General features: G+C 38.2%; 3 protein-coding genes across 4 annotated transcripts in view; 1 reads left to right on the top strand and 2 right to left on the bottom strand.

The window, feature by feature from the left end:
• Window positions 1-33: 33 nt before the first annotated feature.
• LOC148645592 (phosphatidylinositol N-acetylglucosaminyltransferase subunit Y) lies at window positions 34-430 on the bottom strand. Its single transcript, XM_088611441.1, has one exon. The coding sequence runs from the start codon at window positions 428-430 to the stop codon at window positions 215-217; it is 216 nt and encodes a 71-aa protein (XP_088467567.1). The 3' UTR covers window positions 34-214.
• Window positions 431-469: 39 nt separating this feature from the next.
• Window positions 470-1,211, bottom strand: pyurf (PIGY upstream open reading frame). Its single transcript, XM_088611440.1, has 2 exons — window positions 889-1,211; window positions 470-629 (listed from the first exon to the last, which is right to left on the bottom strand). The coding sequence occupies exons 1-2, from the start codon at window positions 1,098-1,100 to the stop codon at window positions 488-490; spliced, it is 354 nt and encodes a 117-aa protein (XP_088467566.1). The 5' UTR covers window positions 1,101-1,211; the 3' UTR covers window positions 470-487.
• A 17,476-nt stretch (window positions 1,212-18,687) lies between these two features.
• The window catches only part of galnt18b (UDP-N-acetyl-alpha-D-galactosamine:polypeptide N-acetylgalactosaminyltransferase 18b), a 132,610-nt gene continuing 126,568 nt past the window's right edge, over window positions 18,688-24,729 (top strand). For both annotated transcript variants that reach the window (XM_088610883.1, XM_088610882.1), the window contains exon 1: window positions 18,688-19,272. In XM_088610883.1, coding sequence (XP_088467009.1) covers window positions 19,035-19,272 — 238 coding nt within the window. In that variant the 5' untranslated portion in view covers window positions 18,688-19,034. The remainder of the gene's footprint in view (window positions 19,273-24,729) is intronic.

Below are 24,729 nucleotides of genomic sequence, written 5' to 3'. Positions count from 1 at the left end.
TATTGAATTCTTATATGAATAAAAGTTACTAGATTTCATTTTTGTGGACAGAATTTTTTATTGTTCTTGTGGTGTACTTGATGTCAAATAGTAAAACTGAATGATCATATACACTGGTAAACCATGTTTAAGAAATCTACATGCCTAAAACTCGAATTATTTTCTGTCTTTAATTACTTTTGAAACAACGTCTAAGGCACGTACAGCAAGGCATTTAATTATGTCTGAAAAGCTTGATTCCCATCCACTTCCAGAGATGAAAGAACACGTACACTGGTATGGTTACTGGGAGCAAGAGACTATAGAAACACAAACTGCTGGTGTTGGTGCATCCCTGTGGGAAGTTCTCATCGACACTCGCCGAGTAAAAGAGTCCACACAGAGAGATAATTGGAACCAGCACCGTCACGGTGGACAGAGAAAATACCATTGTGAAAAATGAAAATTTGTCGCCGATTTAAAATCTTAAGGAAAGGTTGTTCAAAAATTATTCTTGCGGTTGCTCTTTCTTCTGCGAGTCTCTGCCAATCATCCTGGCGTCCTGGGGTATCAAGTTCGGTATACCGTCAATTATGGGATAAGATATTCCGAGCTCCTCGTTTATCAGTTCGTTGGTCTTCTCGTCGTATCTGGGAAAATAAAGACTTTAAGACACTGGTAAAAAAGCTGTTCAGTTACGCCAATATTCTTTTGCAACAATCGTGAATGCGAATACATTTGCAAATGCGATAACCGCTTTAATACTGCCATCACAACAGGTCGAAATACTGACTCTAGATTAAGACGTTGCAGCAATGTAGCGATTTGGCACAGCATATAAAATCTGCATTATAAAAGGGTGTTGGCTCAATTAAAACATGCTATGAATATTAAAAACCGAGTTCTCACCGCAGCGGTTTCTTAGACAAGGGGCAAACTAAAAATTTCAACAGTGAGGTATCGAAGCTCTGTTTGTGTTCCTTGTCCTTCACTCCGTCCTCGGATAATCTGGCGACAGAAACCTGGAGGCGCCTGACACCGGGGACCGAGGGCGTGAAACTCCAGATATTTTGTCGCCTGAATGCTATGAAAACAAAGCTTCTGCAAGCATTCTGAATCATGTTCCAAAACGCACTGCGTTCACAGCGATTTTCAAGATTAAAACTACTAGGGAAGAAATTGCGTGACGACCGTCCTGTGCAGCTATTATAGTGTTCCCCGTACTTCGACTGCGTCGAATTTAAAGTTCCTTCGTCATTCCGGCACTCATTTGTTCATCTGAAGTGATGACGGTCGTAATTAAATCGAGGAAGCGAAGGAGGCGGGTGCATTGAAAGTTTGGTTGACGTAAACACGTTATCATATGTGAAAAAAATAAATACATTTTTGAATTTGCAGTTTTCTGGATTTCTTCTTTAAGTCTGTGGTGACATTAAGAACGGCACTGTAAAGAAATATTGTATTTAATATTTAATACTAAGCTATTACTGAAATTGGATGGATGACGTGTACAGTATACTGGGGTTCAGACTAGCGTACCCCCTAAATTACGGGATAGGCTCCCGTTTCAATGCCTGAGTTTTACTATATTGTTTCCAAGCGGCAGATGGCACTATTGTCATACGGCAACTCTTATTTTATCCCTCTTACCAATGTACTTCAAAATTTAAATCACATTATTTAAAAGTTAACATTATTTGAAACCATATTTTTCGAGACTGATTGACGCCGTGTCCGTAAAGTGGTTATTTTTCATCCCGGAGTTCCTTCTGTTTGGATTTTGAAAACTGAATCTTAAAATGTATTTTTAAAATGAATATGTAAAACTTTCACTCTATAAAATGATACACACTTCTAATTGGATATGACTACTGCTAACACAAAGGGCAATTAGTGTAAGAGCTTTTAATAACAGCAAGACCAAATACTATGCATCACAGATGCAGGTTATCTGATTGCACTGCATTGATCCTTTGCTGCAAGGTACTCCGATATCCTTCTCATTCTGACTGCTTGCTTAGTCATAGATGTAGATTACAGTGCAACACAAGAGCAGACAAACTATCCTTTCTTTGAACAAAAACGGTCACCTTTATATTTTTTACGAAGATGAGTGCATTCAGGTAAACCAGAAACAAGGCTAATACGCTGGACCAGCTACCAACCCAACCTAGCTCCTCTGCTGCTACCTGTTACTGTAGCAGTGATTCACTAAGGACTGTGCAGGTAGGAAGAGAGGCGAGACGGGCACGTTTGGACACACTTGTTTCTGTGAGGAAGAGGAGGCGTACCTCAGTCATCTTGACGCCTCCGCTGGCTTGCCGTCTTTCCTAGGAAAGATACCGATAGAAAGCACTGTGTCATCATCACCGGATTATGGGGGGAGGTGTACAAATCTTCTTTAGGCTTGGGGTGGGGGACGTAACCTCCCGACAGACTGTACCCCTGATGACGATATTTTCAAGCATCAAATGGTCTGTTATGTTCCAAAAGCAAACAACCTCAGAAAAGCAAGGCGACATAAGGAGCGATAGTAAAAAACGCAACGTGAAAGAAATGCATCATTACCGCAAAGCGGCTGTCTGATTTAAATGTATCAGCCATCCGGCATACAGCATGAATGAATGTATTTGTAATGCCCCGACTGAAAAATATTTTTGATTTTTTTTCTTTTTTTCGGTAGTGATCATACAGCTTTCACAAAAATGTTTTTTTTGATGTTATGTTAAAATGTGCTCACACTACATCCAATCTATCAGGCTTTCTGAACGAGACGTTGTCCCGAAATGGAGCATTAATTTAATAGCTAGTGTTGTGCTTACCCGGTGAGGAGCGCGTGTAATACAAGGTGCTGCTAATTAAGACGTGGTGCAGTTATTGAGTGAAAAAAATCTGTGCAAGGATACCAAAGGCTGTTGACGCTACTCTCCTACGTAAAGAGGTCATTAAGTTATTTCCCATTACTAGATTTAATCGACCTGGATATTAAAAAAAACCCAACATAATCCTTTAAAGCCTACGCATGCTGACGCAGGTACCCACCTGAACTAATAATTATTTTATCCCCAGTTGTTTTTAAAGCGATCTTTGATCTTTGCTTTCTAAAGCTTCCATTATTTTCAAGACCTGTTTCGGAAGGAATGGAATCCGTGAACTGTACCACACCTGTGCAGATATACACAGTGAGCTATTTTAAAGGGTGTACCTGGCCGACCCAAAAGACGCAGCGCTTTTAATATTTTACTTGCCGTTCGCTGAGGTGGAACGTTTTTTTCAATAATTAATTTCGCCAGCCTCCAAGTTTGAAATACGTTTAAATAATGTACCTAACCCTGAGCTGAGATGTAGAGACAAAGACAGGACCGTTTTGGTTAATCTGTACAAAATCTCCGGTAAATTAATTTCCATTTATGGGCACACAATTTATGGATAAATCCTTTGTTATTGCTACCGACAGCAAGTAAAGATAAAAGTTTTCAACACACAAGTTGCGCTTTTCGTCTTAATCAATTACCTGTTTGTTTGTGCCATATTTTGCATAAATAATTCAATTTATCTCTGTAACTGAACAAAAGGATATAATAATTTAGCAACTTCCAGGTGTCTTCACAATACCTTAGAGTTTGAAAGACTGAAAGCTGTGGGAAAATTCATAATATTGAAATATTGTTCCATTTGCAACACAAATGATTAACACCATCAATGAAGTGAGGGGGAATCTTAAAAGATAATTTAATTACATAGGTGAATATTAGACATAGTACCAAACACACACACTGTCTCTGGTCTCAGATACTTATGTTGCTGTTACACAAATGTAAGTCTCTTGTATTCAGTTGCATTGTCATAGTATATTACCTTGGTATTTTAAGTATTATCTTAAGGCTAATGCTGAGCTGCTGAGCAAGGATTATAGGTAATTGCTCCAGATTTAAAACTCTGTCCTCTTCTCAGATATATTTTTTACTTTTCTGGGAAGGCCAGTAAAGTAATATATCAGGGGAATGCAATAATTCCACAGGAAGATGAAAAATGTGACACTTTTAAATGTTTCCATGGAAACAGCATAGTACTGCAGTTACTAAAAAGCCCTTTATGTATAACATAGAAGAGGAATAAAGCATTTAAATGTACAATACCATCCTCTTGTGCACTGACTTTGCAAGGAAATAACTCGAGGGGAATTCCAAGTACCTGTATATCCTATGTACAGTATATTAACAGTCTAAATACATTTCATAAGAACATAATAATTTCAGTATGCTCTGTTGAAAGGCAAATGTGTTTCACAGGATGAATAGCTGCACTTATGTTTCATAATTTACAGGGATATAATCCCATAGAAAGCTAGTGGACAGTGTTGTTAGCTCTTGCCCTTTTCTTACCTGTCAGCTCAGAACTAACAAGAAGTAGAAGATGCCTTTTCACATCCTACACCATCTGTTAAATTAGTGAGCACCTCTTCAGAACACAATAGCATTTGTTTGAGTACCACTCTAAAAATAAAATAAAACCAGAGGAAATGTTCATATTACAGTCTCACCCTTATATACGGCCACCATATATAATATCTTCGCTTCACTACTGAGATTACAAATTCAAGCAGTTTTCTCATGCAGCACTAATCCAATCCAACCCTCTTACTGGAATAAGTCAAATTTTAAAGGTAATTTAAACTGTTTCAAGAGTACATAGTGGCGGTAGTTTAATTTATTGCATTTGTGATTATAATAACACATAACAGGACTTGTGGTCTGATGTTCTGGGATATTTAAATTTAATTTTCCACTAATTCAGTCAGTTTGTACCATGCTATTTAAATGGTTCAATATTTTGAGAGCTGACACATTTTCTGGCTTGAGCAATTTCTTTTCTTTCCATCTCTCCAAAAACAATTTTTTTTGACATTTTACATTTAATTACATTTTAACTACATACAAAGCAATACATTTTTAAAACAAATTCATATGTCTAAATGAAGATGGCAGTTTGTCAAAAAGGAGAACTTTAAGCTTATTTACATTTTCTCTGAATTATTACAATCTCTTCCACAACTACTGTATATCTAATTTATTCTGTGTTAAACCTATGAAGTGAACAGTTAGCAACGTAAGACGTTACTGTGAACAGAATATGCTCAGCATGGTGAGATATGAAACAACAATCCAATGTAAAAGATCTTAAATATACATGTTCTCTGACTTGTTGTACTGCTGGTACATCTGTGCTGCATGCGTTCTGATATCCATTAGCCTCTTTGAAATCCATTTTGTTTAAAAGGTTTAAAACAAATAAATGGCAGATGGTGATGTGAGTTTTGAATATTGTGGTGTGTAGTGGTTGATACACAATGACAAAATGCAAACTGTAGCTACGCTGTGTACTGTATACACAAAATGATGTGGTGTTTTACTAATCAAATGCTGACATTTTCTCCAGTAAATTTAGAAATACACTGAAGATCCTTGTGTAGAGATTATTCAGTGTGGCCGACTCATATCTCCATCTCAGCATGATCTTAATTCTAAAGCTGAAAGAGGACCAATAATTTTGTTGGTCAGATTAGCACTGCTGTGATGTTAAATGTTCCTGTCTGCTCATACTAAATCAGAATCTTGCTAGGGAATATGTTACACTATTTCTGTCTGCAGTCATTCCTTTGTGCTTCCTGATACAACATTTTTCTTTTCAAAATCTACCATGAAAACTTTGAAGATACAAGAGAATCAGGACCTAGTTTGGCTAAATATTTTGTAACTACCATGGGAAACCCATTTAGAAAGCAAATTCATTATAGGATTCAGAGAATTCATAGTAAAAGGTAATTTTTTAACCAATGTAGTCAAAAACATCAAGAGCCAATCCTATCCTTTGAAAACTTTGGTTGTCATCTACACCAGCCTTTTTTATATGAAGACCCATTAATTATTAATGTATATATATCTGTATATATCTGTTGCGGCCATGGTCCACCAAATAAAAACAAATCCTTTTTCTAATTGCTTCTTCCAATGCAGGGTCACAGGGCAGCCAGAGTCAATCTTGGCAAGGAAGGTGGACAAGGCAGGCTACACCCTGGACAGGAGGCCAGTCGATTGCAGGGGAGACACAGACACTCACACACTCACACCCAGGGCCAATTTTCCCAGAAACCAAGTATCCAACTAGCATGACTTTGGACTGTGGCAGAAAACTGGAGCACCCATCGAAACCCATACAAACACAGGAACAACATACAAACTCCACACAGACAGCACCCCAGGTCCAGAAATGAGGCCAGGGCTCCAACACTCCAATACTAACCAGTCTGCCACCTTGCTGCTCTAAAATTATTAATGTCTATGTTAATTACTATACACCAATAAATTCTCATAATATTACATTAAAATTATTTTCTTTCTCTGATACAATATTGTTCAGTAAAACACTATGATATGTACAGTTGTATACTTTTCAGCTTTTATATAAACTACAGTTTTACTGAAAACCTCTTTGTCAGATCCAGCATGTTTCAGAAAAGGATCCATAGTTTTTTTTAAATTAATTTATTAATGCTTTTTCATGGTTAAGATTCAAAGTCTAAAACACCGTATAGAAGGACTGATCCATATGTACACTTAATTCTGTGTTTCCAGAGATAGGTTATTACTGTGTTGATGTTAATGTGTTCTCTGCTCATGCTGATTTAAACTGACATCATCCCTCTTACTGTCTGTTACAGTGCTCTGTGAGCAGTTCCATAGCTCCAAGTGCTCGGACCCCTGGGACAGGGCTCAAATTGAGCTGTGTGAGACTGCAGGACAAACTGATAGAGCTTTTTTTCTGGAAGGATCTGTCTGAACTACAGCTGGCAGTAAAAATCAATATCCATCCCTGCATGGGTTCGAGGAGTCTGGTAGCTGCAAGGGTCTAAGTTGTAACAGTAAAAATATTACTTTGTATTTTAACGGGTTATTCAGCAATCAAATCGTTAATCACCTTAAATACATAGACAATGCAAACCACCTAGAAAATGCTGGTCTACACAGCACTGACTTGGCAACATTATGATGCATGCCATATGTATGTGTACCCCTTCACAACTAGGTGTTACAGTGCTACAGTCTGTCTCTGAACTACCCTGAGCAGTGAAGGGAACTAATTTTGCCCAATGTGCCTGTTTCCTCACCTAAATGCTTCATGCATTATTCTCCACTTTCCCACTCGTCCCACAGTATGCCACACACATATTTGTACTTCTAGTCTATTCCTTGCATACCACGAAAGTACAGCAAAAATCTCAGAAGTCATTTTTCACATTTTAAATACTGTAACATTGCCCAGAAAGTTCCCTCATCTGTCACTGGTAATGAAACAGCTACACTCCTTTCTGCTTAAATATTAATGGGAACAGCATGCACTCATGATTCTGTTACTGTTTCTTTCCACATAATGTCTTTTGTGTAGCCGAGCAGGGAATAACAAGTCAGTTCCAAAGACAGCGTTAGTGAAGCATGTATAATTAATTCTGTGTGGCATCGCAGGGCTTGCACTGTGTCCTGTTTAGTGGGGTGCCTGGGCATCCTGTCCTTTATAACTGGTTTTGCTATACAATTGCAGTAGAATATTCCAAAAGTCTCTAGGAAGACTAATTATGCTTCACAATCCAGAACTACACCCTAAAGACATCCCTGTTTACTATGAAATGAGAATATTTGTCATGATTATATTATTTTGCAAAGCAGGTGACCTGCTGGGACTGCTTGTGACATCATCTTTGAACCTGGTCCTGTTTTGAATAATTAATATTCCCCTCATCCCTTTTTTCAGTGGCTACTGAGACTTGCGTTGCACTATAAACTGTGATTTTAGTTCTAAATATCTTAGCATAATCTCAGCTTGCAAATTAGGACTTTGTTATAAATCCAGCAGTCCAAAATACTATCATACCCAAAAGCATACGTATGACTAAAAATGTCCTTTAAATTGAGTTATGAATTGTAAAACCAAAACTAGATAAGAAATCAGACATTTTACACCTGCTGCTGAGGATCAGTAGTTCTCTGTGAAGCACTGCAAATTCTGAAAGTCAGTTCTTCTTCTATGTGCATTCAGAATGGCACTTCTAATATGCCCAGGATTTCATGCACATGATGGCTGCTAATTTCAAGACCCCTTCTGCAGTGTATCTGGTTCATAATGTGCATCAGATAGCGATGGGGAGGCAGGATGTACTGAGATTTAACGGGAACAGCATATTCATTACATTGCTCTTTACCTTCAATGTATGGTGATTTAATGTATTGCATAGTCAAACAAAAAATATTGAATGAGCTCATCATGGGAGAAAAGACTGGACAAATTATTTTTTCATTTTTTTAATCAGGGAAACGAAAAGGGTTTCAAAATGCTGCTGCTACATACTGAAAGGCATTTTCAGTGTGAAGCCTATTGTCACAGATGAGATATGTTGAATTTTTAACTGGTACCAGTTACCAGTGGCATATGTGGTGGTCATTTCTGGCGTACGATGGTAGCATGATGTTAGAGCCAATAACCTTCTGAGGACTCTGGGGAAGTAACCCATATTCTTCTCAGGGCAAGCTCTGCCAGTTAGAATTGATTAACTTTGAATTCACATTCATGAAAAGCTTAGAAAGAAAGACAGTAAAACATTGGTAGTCCTAGTCATTGTTTTATGAAGAGCATGTACATTTTAGCATGTTGAATGAGCTCTTCATAACTTACTGAACTGCACTTTGACAAAACCTTCCATTCCTGTCCTGACAGAGGTGTATTGTATTTGGATGACTTACTGTAGTGGAATTAAGTGAGTCAGGCCACTCTTTGACTTCATAAACAATTGGAAAAGACAGTTTCATCTTTTCACATATACGTCAAATTGCTAATTGCAAATTCCATTATCAAATTAATGTCTCATCTAACAGGATAATTTAAAATCCATTAACATTCAAATAGGTAAAGAGAGGCCCTTAGCAACAATTATAATTAAAGAACATGTGCGGGAGCAAATAACCTAAATTCTTCTCATCGCATTGATTGATGTTCAAAAATTCATTGCAGACTGATAATTTAAGAAATTAACATGGTTACAGTGACATCAGTGACCTAGTCGTATGCATAATAAACAGTGTTTAATTTGGTTCCACACTTCTTATCTTTAAATTTCTTGCAGATCAATCTGCAGTGGTGCAGAAGTGGAAAACAATAACAATATTTTAATATATTTAGAAGAACATGGAGAACCCAACCCAGTATCAGACAGGGAACTTGCCAAACTCCTGAGCTCAGATAAACTTGCATTTTCTGCCATGTACTAACATCATTTAATGCTCTCGATCTGTGCTTGCAAAAATATGTTGTGCAAAACAAATATCGCTATGAGGCATAAAAAAAATGACCTAAGGTTCAAAATGAGTTTATTCTGGTTGAAGTACATACTAATAATGAAAAATGACTATTTCTAAATCAAAACTGTCACTTCACTCATTGGGGTCATTCAGAATATAAGCAAAGAAGTGTTAATCCTAACTGTGTGAAATAGAGGAAAATTAGGGTTCCATTAACAGCATGAGAGACCAAGTGAAAAAAACACCCTAATTTGTAACAGATTCAGGCCATTTCCTTTTTGCTTGGGAGACAGTTCAATCAGAAAACATGATGGAAAGCAAGCTTTCCTTTTAAAAAGTCTATTACCACGCATGACATTGTTATTCTCTTCTGGAGTAATAGTTGGCAAACTATTGTTTTAGATATAATATAATTCCCAATATTCTACTCTTGCATTTAGGGGCTATCAATCATTGTACAGATGATTTAAAGCCAAACAGAACTGTGCAGCTGTGCATTGCAGTCTGGGCATAATACTATTATACTGATGTTTCAAGGCTTGTCAGAATTGAGGGTAATAGCTAATGCAGGGGCATGAGAACTTAAAGAAAGCACATACAATAAATAGCTCTCCTACTCTTCTACTTTGAATAACAGTGATGCCCTCTTTAACTGAATGGGTCCTTATTTAAATGCAACTCTTCCTACTCATTTTGTATCTTCACTGAATTGCAGGAAATTAGTTCAGTGGAAGATCTCCATTGTATTTAAAGACAATGCACAACTGAACTAGTGAACTCAACGAAGTGAAACTCTTACTATATGTCTGAGCTGTATATCTATAATTCAGAACTCCTCTGCAACTTGCCCTTAGCAGGCTACTTAACTATATATACCAAGGGAATTTACAATCATTCTGGCACATGCGCTGCTGTCTGCTATATACTGTAGCTTTGTTTCTAAATTCTTTCAAACTCTTCTTACAATGTAATTAATTAATTATAATAATTGCTTAGACTTATATAGCGCATTTCTGGACACTCCACTCAAAGCGCTTTACAGGTAATGGGGACTCCCCTCCACCACCACCAATGTGCAGCATCCACCTGGATGATGCGACGGCAGCCATAGTGCGCCAGAATGGTCACCACACATCAGCTATCAGTGGGGAGGAGAGCAGAGTAATATAGCCAATTCATATATGGGGATTATTAGGAGGCCATGATTGGTAAGGGCCAATGGGAAATTTGGCCAGGACGCCGGGGTTACACTCCTACTCTTTTCGAGAAACGCCCTAGCCACAGAGAGTCAGGACCTCCGTTTTACGTCTCATCTGAAGGACGGCGCCTGTTTACAGTATAGTGTCCAGCAGCAACCTTAGTTTTTCCCAGGAGGTCTCCCATCCAGGTACTGACCAGGCTCACACCTGCTTAGTGGCAGTGGGTTACCAGTTGTGAATTGCAGGGTGATATGGCTGCTGGCAAATGTAACCTAGAGGTGATTAATCACAGTTCTCTCTTCCTTTTAAATTGTATTCCCTGGACTTACCCGACATACCACAACATGAAATCCCCCAAAAATATCTGAAATAACATTACAATTTAATAACAGTGCTATCTTTTTTCTGTCTCTGTACTGTGAAGCATTAAAAAATGGTTTTGTATAAAATATTTACTTCTCTTAGTAAGTAAGAAAACAGTTAAGAAGCGTAAGAGGAAATGTTGAGTCTGGTCATGATCCAAAGATAACTGTGTTATTCAGGAGACTGAATTCTCCTTTTCACTTCACATTTTCTCTTACATTTCTTGCTTGAAGCCTGTCTCTCAAAGCAATTTCAGACGGCTTACCAGCATTATGTGAAGTTTGTGTTCATAAATCAATTAAAAAAAACGTTTTCATTTTTAATTAAAAAAGGGACCACAGGATATAATGTCATTTTACTACTAGTATTCTACTACTTGTTATCCTAAATAGAGCTAGTGAGTTTTTCACATCCTATCAACTGCCTCACAGAGCGGAGCTTTCATACATTATCAATCTGTCTGCTATTAAATAAATATTATAAAGCTTAAAATGAACGTGTCACTGCAGTACAGGTGGAGGAATCATACAGATATCAGTGGCAGTCTAACACTGTGACAGGGTGTTAAGAGAAAATGAACTACTGCCATGAAAGAGAGAGTGAGAGAGAACCAGATTTTTGCTCAATGGACCCCAACCAATATCATCAACCAGACAGTGTGGAGAATCAAAATCCTGATCACTCCACACTGCAATTTTGTTTCTTTGTGAGAAGTCTGAGGGAAAATTGTTGGTTGATGGCCCAGGTGACTAAGTAAATTGTAATAAATGAATGTGTGAATTAGAGACTCAAAGTCATAGCCTGGAGGCAATGGCATTAAGCTGTAGCACATTTGATGAAGCTGACTGGTGAGCCAGTCTGATGTGTTCATACGGCTTGCTTTTTCATACAATTCAGAACACTGAAAGGGAAATAATACTAATTATAAAATCGTGTCTCAATGTCTGGAATACTACAGGTAGATGAAAGGTGAGGGACATCGAAGTTTATGTCGTCAGGCACGTCGCCGCTGGGCACTATGGCTTCTCCCCGCACAAGCACCTAAACCCTGAACTCAGTCCTCTCTCCCTCTAGCACTGGACCTCCGCCAAGCACAGGAGAAACTGATCTGAATTCAAGGGTTGGCCCTCTAGTCCGGTCACTACCAGCCTACCATTCATTAGCTGACAAGGATTCCCAAAGGGCTGCAGAGGCTGAGAAGGCTTGACATTAGCCAGGGTTTCCTCCTCCTAACGCGCAGCAGTAACCTGTAAAACAGTAACCAGTGAGCTACAGAGAGCCGCAGTCACTCAATTCGATTGTATGTTTGTAAAAAACACTTACCCTTTCATCTTAAAAAAATACTCTTAAATACTTGAGAAACTGCCTTATTCAGTTTATTTCTATGTTACAGAACAATACAGACATCTGTACATTATTGCTCCCAGTAGAATAATATGAATATAAAAATATAAATATAAACGTAAATATAAATTCACATTTTTATCTCCTTGCTTATGCTATATTGGAAACCCAAACTCAGACAGACTAGCAATTTTTTTTTGTTCTTTGCTGTGACCTGTAATTGTCAATTCTAGTAGTGCTTTGGCTTAAAATACCTCAATTTTCACTTCACATCTGGTGACTTTGAGATCTTTCATGTGAAAACCACTACAGATATCAACCATGGAACTGTTCATGAACGTTTACTGAAAATTACACCTGATACACATGAACAATTCTTTCAGAAGTTGCAGAAGAGAAATCAGATTGATTGCCCAATGGGTATGACACACTACGAGCCTGCTTGAATGTGAGGCAGTGGTGATATTGTATCATAATACACTGATGTTCAGTGATGTCGCCTATTTTACTTCAAGGTCCTTGGAAAGTGAATGATTTCAGACGTACATCTTGTTCCTCTCATGAGCAGTTCCACAGGGTAAACCTTCTGTTGTGAAGGAAACAGGTAAGAACTTGTTCTGCAGTGGGAACGTGAATATATTGTCAATAAGAAAGGAAAGGCTGCTGATGAACATGACGGATGGCTCAATTGTTTGTGCTCCTTTCCTGCTGGAATACAAATGCACAAGAAACCCATGAAGACTTCATTATGGAAAGCCTACATACGATTTTAATCAGGGATTTATAATGGGATATACAACAACTGGAAGGCACAAGCAGAGGAGATTTACTGAATAGATTTGTAAAGACTCGCTAATTCAAATCTCAAACGTTTATTAGATTATTAGACGATTTTCCTTTTCCAATGACAAAAACACAGTAATAACCTCATATTCGGAAGAACACAAATATTGGGAAGGTATACGTTTTCCATAAAATGGTCCTTTATTTCCCTCTAAAAATTTAATTTAATCAATATTATGGAGCTTGTTAATGAGCTAAGGTGAAGTGATATATTACAGGCTTTCAGTACTTTGCTCTGATCGATTATACAGATGTGAAATTATATCAATTTAATTTTTTTGCCTGTCTGACTATAGGAACCACAAGCCATTGAGGATAAAGAGGCTTTCATGCAGACTGAACGTCTTCACAAATTTCAGAATCTAGCCACAGGAGGTCACTGTAATTCCATATGGACGATGACTACTGAATATTTTTTCTACATCAGTTTTGGTCTTTTTTCTGTATTATTTTAGGTTAGCTGTAATGTTTCAACTTAGAAGCATAGTCTGATTTCTATTATTTCACTTTTTTAAAAAATTAAGTACTTTCTGGTTTTGCTCTAACAGGGGTGTTTAGTTGTGAACTCTGAACTTCTCTGGCAGCCAGATACATTCCAGGGCTAAAGGGAATGTCCTAAAGTAAACTGACCGACTGAAGGAACTGAACCTTTTTAGTCTTGGAAAGAGAAGAGTGTGAGGGGATCTCTTAAAATTATCGAACATCCTCAAAGACACTCACAAAGTCAACCCAGCTGACTGCTTCAGAATCAAGAATGAATCACAACCCACAGGACACAAGAGATTTAAGTCCATTTAAAATCAAGCAATGGATGCACTTCCTTACTCAAAGAGTTGTGGGAGTCTGGAACAAGCTACTTAGCCATGTTGTTCAAAGCTGATACTCTGGTTTTGGCAGGATGTGTCCCTTGAATTAACCTGATTAACTATTAACAACCTAATGGCTGTTATCAGTTTCTACTGGCTCTACAGTATTCAAAGTTGAACTTAAAGCTCAATCAGTTTATGGCTGGAGTAATGAGGTGATCAATGACTGTACTTTAATTTAATTGGCAGCTTTAGATACTGAAGAGGACGCTCGTTTATCATGTACAGTGTGTCTGACCAAAATGTCTAGGTTTATTTTCTTACTGTTATTTTTTTATGTTCTTTTTTAATTAAAGCATAATCTATTAAGAACACAAAAGACATATGGGGAACAAGGCAGAACCCTCTTGTGGATTACATAAATGACTCACTGTGTTTACACTTTGATATTTGCAGTTTCAAATGATTTTTTAAGGTTTAATTTCTTTTTCTTATTTGAAGATTGGGATAATTGAATTGTCTTGGGATTTGAAAATGCCATGAACATATTTCACAGAATTTGTCAGGCTATATTGTCATCTTATTCAGATTCACCTCTGGCAAGTGTCTTATAAAACTACAATAATGTATCCAGAAAGGGAATTCTCATACGAATCTCCCCCAGGGGAATTCCAATAAAAATACAACAAATGAAATTCCCACTATGTATGCATTAATCTCCGACAGCGTGAATTACATTAGATAATACGGATTTGTTTTCTTTCTGTTTTGTGCCTGACTCTTTCTTCACTGAGCTCCACCTTTCAGGTGACATGTTATCTTACAACTTCCCCTGAGCAACAAAAAAAAAATAGAGAGAGAGGATCAATGAGTCAGATTGCATAATTCAAACCAAGACACTTAAGGAAAAGTTACAGCAGGCCTGATATTTAAGATAAGTAGCCATTTTTTAAGCATATAAAAGAGTGATGTTTTACAATCGGATTTAAGATGTTCTCCATGCAGACCTGTAGAATGGCACGGACAAGTAACACATTCTTCCCAATAAAAGTGCAGTTTCTTTTGGGGGCAAATCACATAATTCAATTCAAAAAGGCAATGAAAGAAAGAATGATTAGATTCCTCTTTTCTCTTCCCGAAGTGGAATGGGTAATGACGAAAAGCAAAGCAGGGGTGGTATTTCTGCAACGAGAATGATGACGTTATCTGGAATAAAGGCATCCATCCATCTTCCGAATCAGAATCACTATTTGCCAGGTCAGTTACATGAACAAGGAATCTTGGTGCAAAACCATTGATAGAAACAATCAATAATATTTATACTGTACACCTAACACAAAGAACACACACTCTACCTCCCGTATTCATGAGTCCTGGTTAAGCGTGGCCATGGCCATGGGGAAGAAGCTGTTCAGATGCCTAGTAGTTTTGGTTTTGATCGACTGGTACCATCTCCCCAAGGCACATTTTTTAAACAGATGGTGTCCATGATGAGAGGAGGTATTGACAATCTTTTCTGCTTGCTTCTTCAATCTGAATTTACGCAGGTCTTCAATAGAGGGCAAATGACTCTCACTGCACAGGGGACAATGAGTTGCAATTTGCCTCTAGAAAGGACAGACATGGTGCCAAACCAAACAGATGCAGAAGGTGTAAGAATGCTCTCAATAGTGGCTCTGTAAAACTGAATGATGCAGGAAACACAAATCTCTGGTGCACTTTCTTTGTAATGGCTTCACAAGGCATTCAAACCTGCTTTAACCACTTCATAGCGGTGAGGGACCATGAGCATCTGTCCCAGCAAGCAATGGACACAGGGCAGGGTACACCCTGGATGGGACTCCAGTCCATCGCAGGGCTCACACACACACAGACACACACCCAGTTACACCAGGGCCAATATTCCCAGAAGCCATTTAACCTGCCAGTATATCTTTGGACTGTGGGAGGAAACCAGAGCACCTGGAGGAATCCGCACAAACACGGGAAGAACATACAAACTCCACTCCGATCGAGGAGATGGGACTTGAACCCAGCGCTGCAGGGCAGTAATGCTAACCACAGCTTTTACTCTTTCAGTCTTTGGCCTGATGAGGGTGTTTCCAGGGAATTAAGTCATTGCTGACATTCCTTTTGGTTTCTTCCTCGGTAGTCTACTATGTTAATGATTGAGAAGAAAGATACACAAATTTACTTTCAGCACAATGAAATGAACGGCTCCTTGATGTAAAAAGGATACTTTTCATAGAATAATCAATGGCTCTCGAAGTGGATGCCACATCTCCCCAAATCGTACAGTATTGCAGACATGAAAAGCACTGAAACATGACAGATCGCAAAAAAATCAAACTACTGTACTGTACATAAAATACTACATAGGCTGAACCTATAGACAATAATGATCGGTTAAGTCAGGGCTTTGGAAATTGTCAATTGATGTGCTATTTGTCTAGACAGAAAATTCAATTTTGAAAATGCTTTCACAAAAGGGAAAAACAGCATTTTAACAGATTTTGTAGAAAAAAACAACCCTGCATCAAATAAAAAAAAGACTTTTCTGTCCATTTTTTAGTCCCTTTGACTGTCGTGATTCTGGTGTACAATTCTGTACTTTAGCAAGGATACGTGCCTGCTATCTGGTCCGAGGTTTTCAATGCCAAGTGCAAATAAAACATCTGGTAATTTACATAAAATGTACCTTTCATCAAAACAATTCATAAACCCGAGCAGGAGACTTAATACCATATTAAAAAAACTCTTACTTTTATGTCTCTGAGATTGCCTGAGAATTGACTGTATTGAACATCCAGAATGATGATGCATTTTGAGGAGAATGTTCCCATAGATTAATTCACTTTACATTTAAAAAACCATGTCTGTGACATGAGACGTTTGTCTGGTTCCTTTGCAATGTCATTACATCTTTTCTCTGTTTATTTGTACATTGGTGGAGGACGACCGGAAACATACAGTATTCTTGCAGTGTAAGAACAAAGCTCTGTAGATCCACATGACTCTCATAGTCACAGAAACATGAAAGTTTACACACTTAAAATATTGTCATCTTGAATAAGCCTTTGGCCTTATCATATGGCACTTATATATTTGAGCTGGCCCCCGTTATAAAACTTTAGTGCACTAAGCTAATTGAAAGTAATGAAAAAATTGAAAGGTTTAACAACAATATCCTGCTTCATATTAAAGACGTCATAGTGTTTTTGTCAAATTTAAGATGAGATGTGAAAATTCTTTAGTTGGGGAAAAAAAGGAACGTAGTTGATTTTTATTTATCGGATTATAATATCTTTAAATACAACTGCATTTATATTTGGACCCTTTAACTTGAATATTTATATTTAGACAAGTGGAACACTTACAAATGTTTGCTACTATGTTGCGCATGCAATTTATAAGGGTGTTATTGTAAATTCGATACAATTTACTCGTTTAGGGTTCGAATGGTTCCATCTAGTGGTCAATGTGAGTATTCACTGTCCACACTTTAGTTCATTGCACATCGTACACACTACTGGGCTACATTGTGCCTATTATTCCTTCGTAAAAAACAATAACCCCTGCGTGTAAGGGTGAAAAAATCAAAACTGCATTCGCTTCTGCAACGTGTTCTAATAGATCTATTGCAGACAGCAATTGTGATTATGACGCTTTTTAAAACTGGTGTAAACCACGTAATCTGCACTGCACTGCATACATTAAACTTGAACATATCAGTTTTTACATATTAATTAAATGAAACTCTTAACAAATTTGCAGACTTTTGAAGTTCAGGTTCCTAACAAGATCATACGAAACCAACAGCGGCATGATTTTGAACCAACTGCTCATGAAAATGAGTATTTTTGATGTATGGTTTAAATCGGGCAGTCCTGGCTGTCGATTTTAGTTTACGGAGAGTAGGATCTACACAATTGCACAAGCAAAATGTGACGAAATATTGGAATATTGAAAATATTGCACGATAATACACGATACATTTTTTCTATATAGCATCATCACGGAATGGTAAACATATCAGTGATCTCAGCAGCTCAAACTCGGCAATGAGGAGAATGTTCATCAGCAACAGTCACCGTGGCATCAGTAGCAGCAGTAAAAGCGTGATTTTGGCCATTTCTAAAACTTTTAAAATAATATTTGGGCGATGCATTCAGATCAACATCCGTGAATGCCTCCAGCTTTTCACTTTCATGAGCTAATACCGTAACGCCACAGCACGATTCAGATATCCAAGTACAGCCCCAATCTATTTCTAATTACTATCAATAACGCCCTGAAGCAGTTTGTCGCCTGAACGACGACGAATGACCGTAAAAGACAAAAGCGTTTAAAGGACTGCAGGGAATGGAAAAGACAGAACCCGTATTGTTGTCATGGCACGTCTCTCCCGGTAAATCGGACCCGGTTTCCCAGAGTCTGAGCAGAGGTGTCTTTCATCTTCACACCTGTGATGTAATCGGCGCCGAGTTAATGGACTTTGTTCTTCGAAACGACGGCCCCAGCGAGCTGAACAGCACAGTTCTCGCAAGTTAATTCTATTTAACAAAAGATATTCAGGGAATCTGCATTTCCGCCACAAGCCTTTCTACCTCTCGTTCACTATTCTCTAAAATAGGACTTCTCCCCACTTCAAGTAACCAGGTCCCTCTTAAAATAGCTCCAGATCGGCTATTCGAAGAAAACGCCGACTGATGTATTATCTTTAAAACCAAGACACACCCTTCTCACTCCTTATTGGATCTGTGAGCGGCTGAATCGGAAAGTTACTGCCTCTCACGCACGTCTCATTGGCCGCCAGCCCCGTGTCCCGAACTGCGGCCAGTGGATGTGGTTTCAGCCCCGGTTGTCCGCGATGGAAAGCAGCGCGCAAGAGGCGGTGGGAGGAAAGTTTCACGCACTTTGCAGCAAGTGATCCATGTTTGTGCTGCACCTTTTCCTTTTCGAAAAACGCAGCAAGCGGGGATATTTCTCAGCACAGCCCCGTTGCGAAGGGGAACTGGAGGATTGTGTGGTAGTCGGAATGATTTTGCGTATAAATGGAAGGAACAGTCAGTGATACCACGGTCTGAGTTTCTTACTGCACTTGTGTTCTAGGGCTTCATCTTTTCACATCTATATGGAGGGATCTCAGGATGGCTTGCACCAGGAAAACCAAAACTTTGGTATCTACTTGTGTTATCTTGAGCGGCATGACCAACATCGTGTGTCTGCTGTATGTCGGATGGGTCACTAATTACATTGCGAATGTCTATATCAAAGTTCAAGAGCCCGTCCCGGAGAAAAAGTTGGAGGACGACAATAAAGGGGAAACTTTGAGGATTATAGAAAGACTCGATCGACTGGAGAATGTAGTCAACCAACACATACAAGGTATTGATAAACTCTGCATTACTGTACTGTAACCGTTGAAATGATGTCCGTGTATAATATTTTATTCTCCAATTATTATCCCTACTTTGATTTCTTATTTACTGATTCGGGATGTTGTGATCATGCACCAAAGTGCCAGGATCCCATTTTTCACTGGAGTCTTCTTGTAGGGTCTTATACCATAAAAATGTGTTGCGGGAATTGGAATCTCATACTTTAGGGAGGAAACCTTATATCGCTGCATGTATTGTGCTTAGTTGTGTGTGCACCCAGTCTACGTTATCTCGATTAGGGTCATCAGTGTATGCACACGAACTACAAGTCCAGGGTCCTTTTTCAATGTAAACACGTTTGTTTCCCTTTGCCTTGGCCATAATCACACTTAAAGAAGCGGTTTGGGATGTATTGCCCCATTGTAGAAACGCAAGATTCTCGTGTACTGACACTAGCCTCCACAATTCACACGGCGCTTGTTTAAAAAAGGGGGAGACTTTTCTTTATAGAGATGCGAGAATGCGCTCATGAGTTTTTATTCAGAAGCTCTCATATTTCCTGAAAACGATTAACTTTAGGTTGCAACCAAACATTGCTCCATAACATTGTAATAATGCATCTAAAAATAAAATGTATAATACTTAATAATGCAGCACACCGTCTCACCACCCAGATGATTATATAACATACTCCGTATATACAACCAGTCTATTTAATCCTTATTAATGTGCGATTATGTATATTGCAGTACGAACAGCAAATTTAGGACGAACATAAAGAACTTTTGCTGCCAACTGTTAACTTCCAAGTCCTGACCGTGGCTGTCTAATTGGCAGTTTGGAATTGTTTTTGTGTCCATTTATGACTTGAGTGACCGATACAGGTAACAGTCTGATATAGCAGAAATGTAGTGTTAAATTCTATTCTTGCTCACTATGATTTAGATTTAACGTCCGAATTCTCTAGCTCCACTAGCTAAAAGTTTAGCGGCTGCTGTGACAAACGCATTTTTTTCTTATACAGTCTACATTGTCTCCATTCCTCAATACATCGCTAATTTGGGCTGTTATTCTTTTAAACAGTATTCTGTAAATCTCGACTCGTCTGTCACGTCGTACTACAGAGCATGCTTACATTTAATCTTTAGTTGTTCCGAACACCAGTTGAATACATTTCACATTGTAGGTAATGTTTCGTGTTTAGCTTTCAGAATAACGTTTGCAAAGCCGTAGTAACATTTCTGAATCTTTCAGTATCTTTTTACATTGATTGTGAGTAGGCAGTCATTTAATTACTCGATAACATTTTCTCATCATTGTTTAATTCCCTACAACAAAGTTCTCATCCAACTGAGTTAACAAGGTACTGCGCAATCGTAATTTACACATCAATAAGAGAAACCTAGTTACCTAGTTAATGCATTTTGTAAATGGTGTAAACTTTTGAAATTGCCTCTCCTTTTGGAGGATATAATACATGTAAAAATATTTCTCTCAAGTTTAAGTTACTCCATGGAAATTTAAACGTGGTAGCAACGCAGCCAGCCTGCGTGCCAAGAACTTTGTTCTGAAACACCTCCTTAAAGACCGTAATACAGTGAGTAATTGTAATGCCAATATTACCTTAGTGGTAATGATGTAAAAAGTGAGAAAAATGCATTACTTTAATGAGGAATTTATATTTTAATAGCAGCACCCCGATTTTAACAGAATAATGTCTGAACAGTTCGGGATTGAACAGTGTAATAAATAATATAATAATACTTTAGGGCATTGCGGTATTTTAAAAACGTTACTGTTAAGAGAATATTGATTTAGTTGTAGAAGTTTCTATAAAATATAGAGTGCAGATAGTAAGAGTAAACACTTAATGCCTTATTTAAATGTTTGTTTCTACCTTTTCAATAAGAGATTGGTTTCCATTAACGTCCTGAGCTTTTGACACTGCCATTTGTTTCAAAAGCAAGAACTGAGGCAGTAATTGCGATCTAAGCATTCAATTAGCCGTAGAACAGATTGGGACAAATATATTCAAGAGAAGGATATTCATTTAGGGCAGAAGAGAGACTCTGAACTGCTGTATTAAGTGCGAGGAGTGCAATGCCTAAGTGAAGTAAACCTTCCATTACTAAAATCAATAGGACATTTGCAACAGGCTGATCTTTGAAAGGGGTGTCGAAAAAGTTAACACACTGTATCAAACTTCAGAGATCGAGCTCTGTGCGCACCACGAAAGCACTTCAAATGTCTGTCAGCATCCATTCTTTTCTGAAGCTCAAAAATGTAATTGCACGGAATTAGTGGAGAGAAATCTGAGTGCCGTGAGGACGTGAGAGTGTGGTTTCTTGGACAAAAAAACATGCACAGGCAGTTTTCCAGCATGAACAGGTGCCCGGATTGAGGGATAGAGGCACCATAAGGTCAGTGTTTGAATCCGTGTGCAAGTTACTACCCCAAAATTCTGCTCAAGCTGTCAGTAGACATCACACTGCTACACTCCGCTTCACTCATTGGCCACTAAAAGCAGGCTGTAGATCTATTTTGTATTTCATGGAGTTTGTTACCTGTCCTTATTGTTTCATCGGGCATTTTGGCTTAGGCACAACGAGGTAACAATACAAATGTAGATATACAGTTAGCTTTCTCTTGTACTTAATTGTTTTTATTTTGATAACCAACCGGTGACATAGGGCTCACCTCTGTAACATCAAAAAGATAACATCACTCTCTTGATGGTCACTGCTTTGACACTTCCAACAATACACAGAGACAAGCAGTTTGAACTGAGACCTTTGAAAGACCTTAAAATCCTTCTCTACCAACAAGCCTATCAAATTCTAGTACTTTAAATTGTTGATTACCTTACTTTTTCCTTCTTATCAATTTTAAAGTTGAAATGTGCTATATAAATTAAATGTATTATTATTTCTTCCTTTGCTGTGATTTTGCAAACACAAGATTCATTCCAATGCCTTTTATACATTAAGGATTTTATACCTTTGAACACAGAGTCTAAACCTCTTAGCTATGTAAATTGGCTACTTGTTGAACACAGATTTGATTCTTAATGTCTACTTATGATCTGAAACTCGTCTGTGTACTTGCTGGAGTCTGGTTTCTTCTTTCAAGCTCCCATCTAAAGAAAATGTGATTGCTGGGTGCCCAGACTCTTTGTCTAGAATGTCTAATTGATTACTGAGTTTCATTAACTATGAAGCTAATGCATGCTTACATATTCTCATCTATTTTGAAATAAGTATTTTTTTTATCTTGTTGTTTTAAAGACTTTAGACATTGGAGGAAATTGCAAATACAGTCTTACATTTTTCTTTCTGTTGTATCCGGTTTATGCATTCCCTTACTTGTGAATGCTGCTGGGAATTGTAACATCAATTTCAGTTCTTGTAGACAAAAACCCTTTGTATTGAAGCACACTGAGAAAACCTGGCACAATTGATCTTTGTGATTTTAGCACTTAGTGCCAATGCCAGATTATACTGTTGGCACATGATCTGATTTAGTTCACCTGGTTCATCTTCATGACATTAGTGAGCAGGGGGTGATCTCCTTTAACCTTGCAAAGTGTAACTGTTCACATGTGCATTGTTACAATATTAGGCAGCCAGCATCAATAGCTGTGAATTGGTAATTTAATAGCAGACCCTGGTATCTTAAATGCACCAGTTGGCTGAGTCTGACAGTAGAGATTGGCTTGTAAAAGTATTCTGTAGTCACTCCAGTTGATCTTTTTTCACCCTTCAGAGTCAGCTTCTGGCATAAGATACTTTAACTGCAGACTTTTCTGTTTCTGTTGCATGATTTCATCCTCTTTTTGTAAGGCATTGCATTAGTTCCTTTAAATAATACAGTATAGCAAAATCATTTTTTGTGTCTTTTAGAAAGTTCTAAATACAGATTGTATTTCTACATGAATGTACACTGGGCCTCTTAAATGCTTTTCTTTTCAAAACGTTAATCCTGAAGTAAACACTGTGCATGTTTTTGTCACTAATAACCACAATTAATATCGGAAATGCAGTGGATGAGTCCTAGTGAAGGTTTTAATTTTAATCTGGTCTACAAGATGCTCTTCTGTGTCTAAAACACAGTGGTGTATACTTGCAGACTTTAGCAGTGACATCTTGCTCAATTAACTAAAACTGAAAATGTTCTGGAAAGTTCTCTTACTTGATTCAGTTCCATTTGAGCTGCTTTGAGTCACAGTAAAGTGATCCACCTTTTCAGAATACTGTCACCTCAATTTTTAGGGCTGTTTTTGTATGTTACACAGCTAGTTTTTTGTCCTGTCACTGAGGACATGATGATGCTGGATAATTGCTGTGGAAATTCTAGGAGACGTCATTGAAAATAGTTTCCAAAAGATTTGTAATGGTGAGTGAAACTGTACTAGTGATGGCAACCAACAACATCTGTTCCTGTCCTGTAGGATTTTGAATTTCTGCTCTTTGTGTTCTCACGCCACCAGTGTTTGCTGTTGGTGCCTCCAAAGTCATCCTTACAACGTTTCAAGGGCCAGCAAAAACAGCATACCAAAACTCAGATTTTAAAAACGATGACTCTAAAATGTAGGGATTACAGTATGCAGATTTTACAGAGCTTGTCAAAAATTGCTTTGACTGTTTCATTCATTACTGGATAACTATGCAGCTCATACAATAATTGATATCAAGCCTGTGCTGCGCTTTTTGTAAAACAAAGCTTTCTTTACCAAGCTCTTCTGCTCTACTTAATTATTCTTATTTTAGATAAGGCTCAATGCACAGCCACCCTCCCACTGCAAACTGTGTTCTCACTTCTTTTCTCTGCTCCTGGCAGATTTAACAGTTTATACGAATTTGAGAAAGTGCCTTGAAACTCTGTTTGTATAGTAAATGCAGAGAAACAACCCATTACTGAGAATGTTAATGTGGAATGAACCATCATCTATTTAAATTAATAGCAGCAGATAGGGGCCAAAAAGCAAACGGATGCCTTTCAAAGGATAACGGCAAACAATTAAAACTTACGTTTAATTACTATTCCATCCATCTGTTTTGTAACTGCTTCATCCAATTCAAGGTCACGGGGAGAGCCCGAGCCTATATCGGCAAGCAACAGGAACAAGGTGGGGTGGGTACGTGCCAGTCCATCGCAGGGCGGACACACAGACACACACACACACGCACCAGGGTCTACTTTCCCCAAAGTAAACGAACATTCCAGAGTGTCTTTAGGCTGCAGGAGGGAACCAGAACCCCCAGAAGAAACCCAAGTGAACACGGGGAGAACATGCAGACTCCACGCAGACAGCACCCCAGGGCCCCAGCGCTGCAAGGCCGCTATGCTAACCACTGTGCCACCGTGCCCTCATTGATTCCTATGAAAACTATTATTCAATATTCAAAAGTAAAAGGCAACAGCTATCTTGCCAATTCCAATCCTTGGGATTCCCGCACTTGTTGAA

This window comes from Lepisosteus platostomus, chromosome 18, assembly GCF_059453375.1.
Source record: "Lepisosteus platostomus isolate fLepPlt1 chromosome 18, fLepPlt1.hap1, whole genome shotgun sequence".
Lineage (NCBI taxonomy): Eukaryota > Metazoa > Chordata > Actinopteri > Semionotiformes > Lepisosteidae > Lepisosteus > Lepisosteus platostomus.
This window is presented reverse-complemented; position numbering and strand designations above follow the sequence as displayed.

Bases quoted from the DNA above. Each gene is read 5' to 3' on its own strand.
- LOC148645592 (XM_088611441.1), bottom strand. From the start codon at position 430: ATGGTATTTTCTCTGTCCACCGTGACGGTGCTGGTTCCAATTATCTCT.
- pyurf (XM_088611440.1), bottom strand. From the start codon at position 1,100: ATGATTCAGAATGCTTGCAGAAGCTTTGTTTTCATAGCATTCAGGCGA. The intron at 630-888 runs GTGAGAACTCGG...TTATTTTCCCAG, and splicing joins TTGTCTAAGAAACCGCTGCG to ATACGACGAGAAGACCAACG.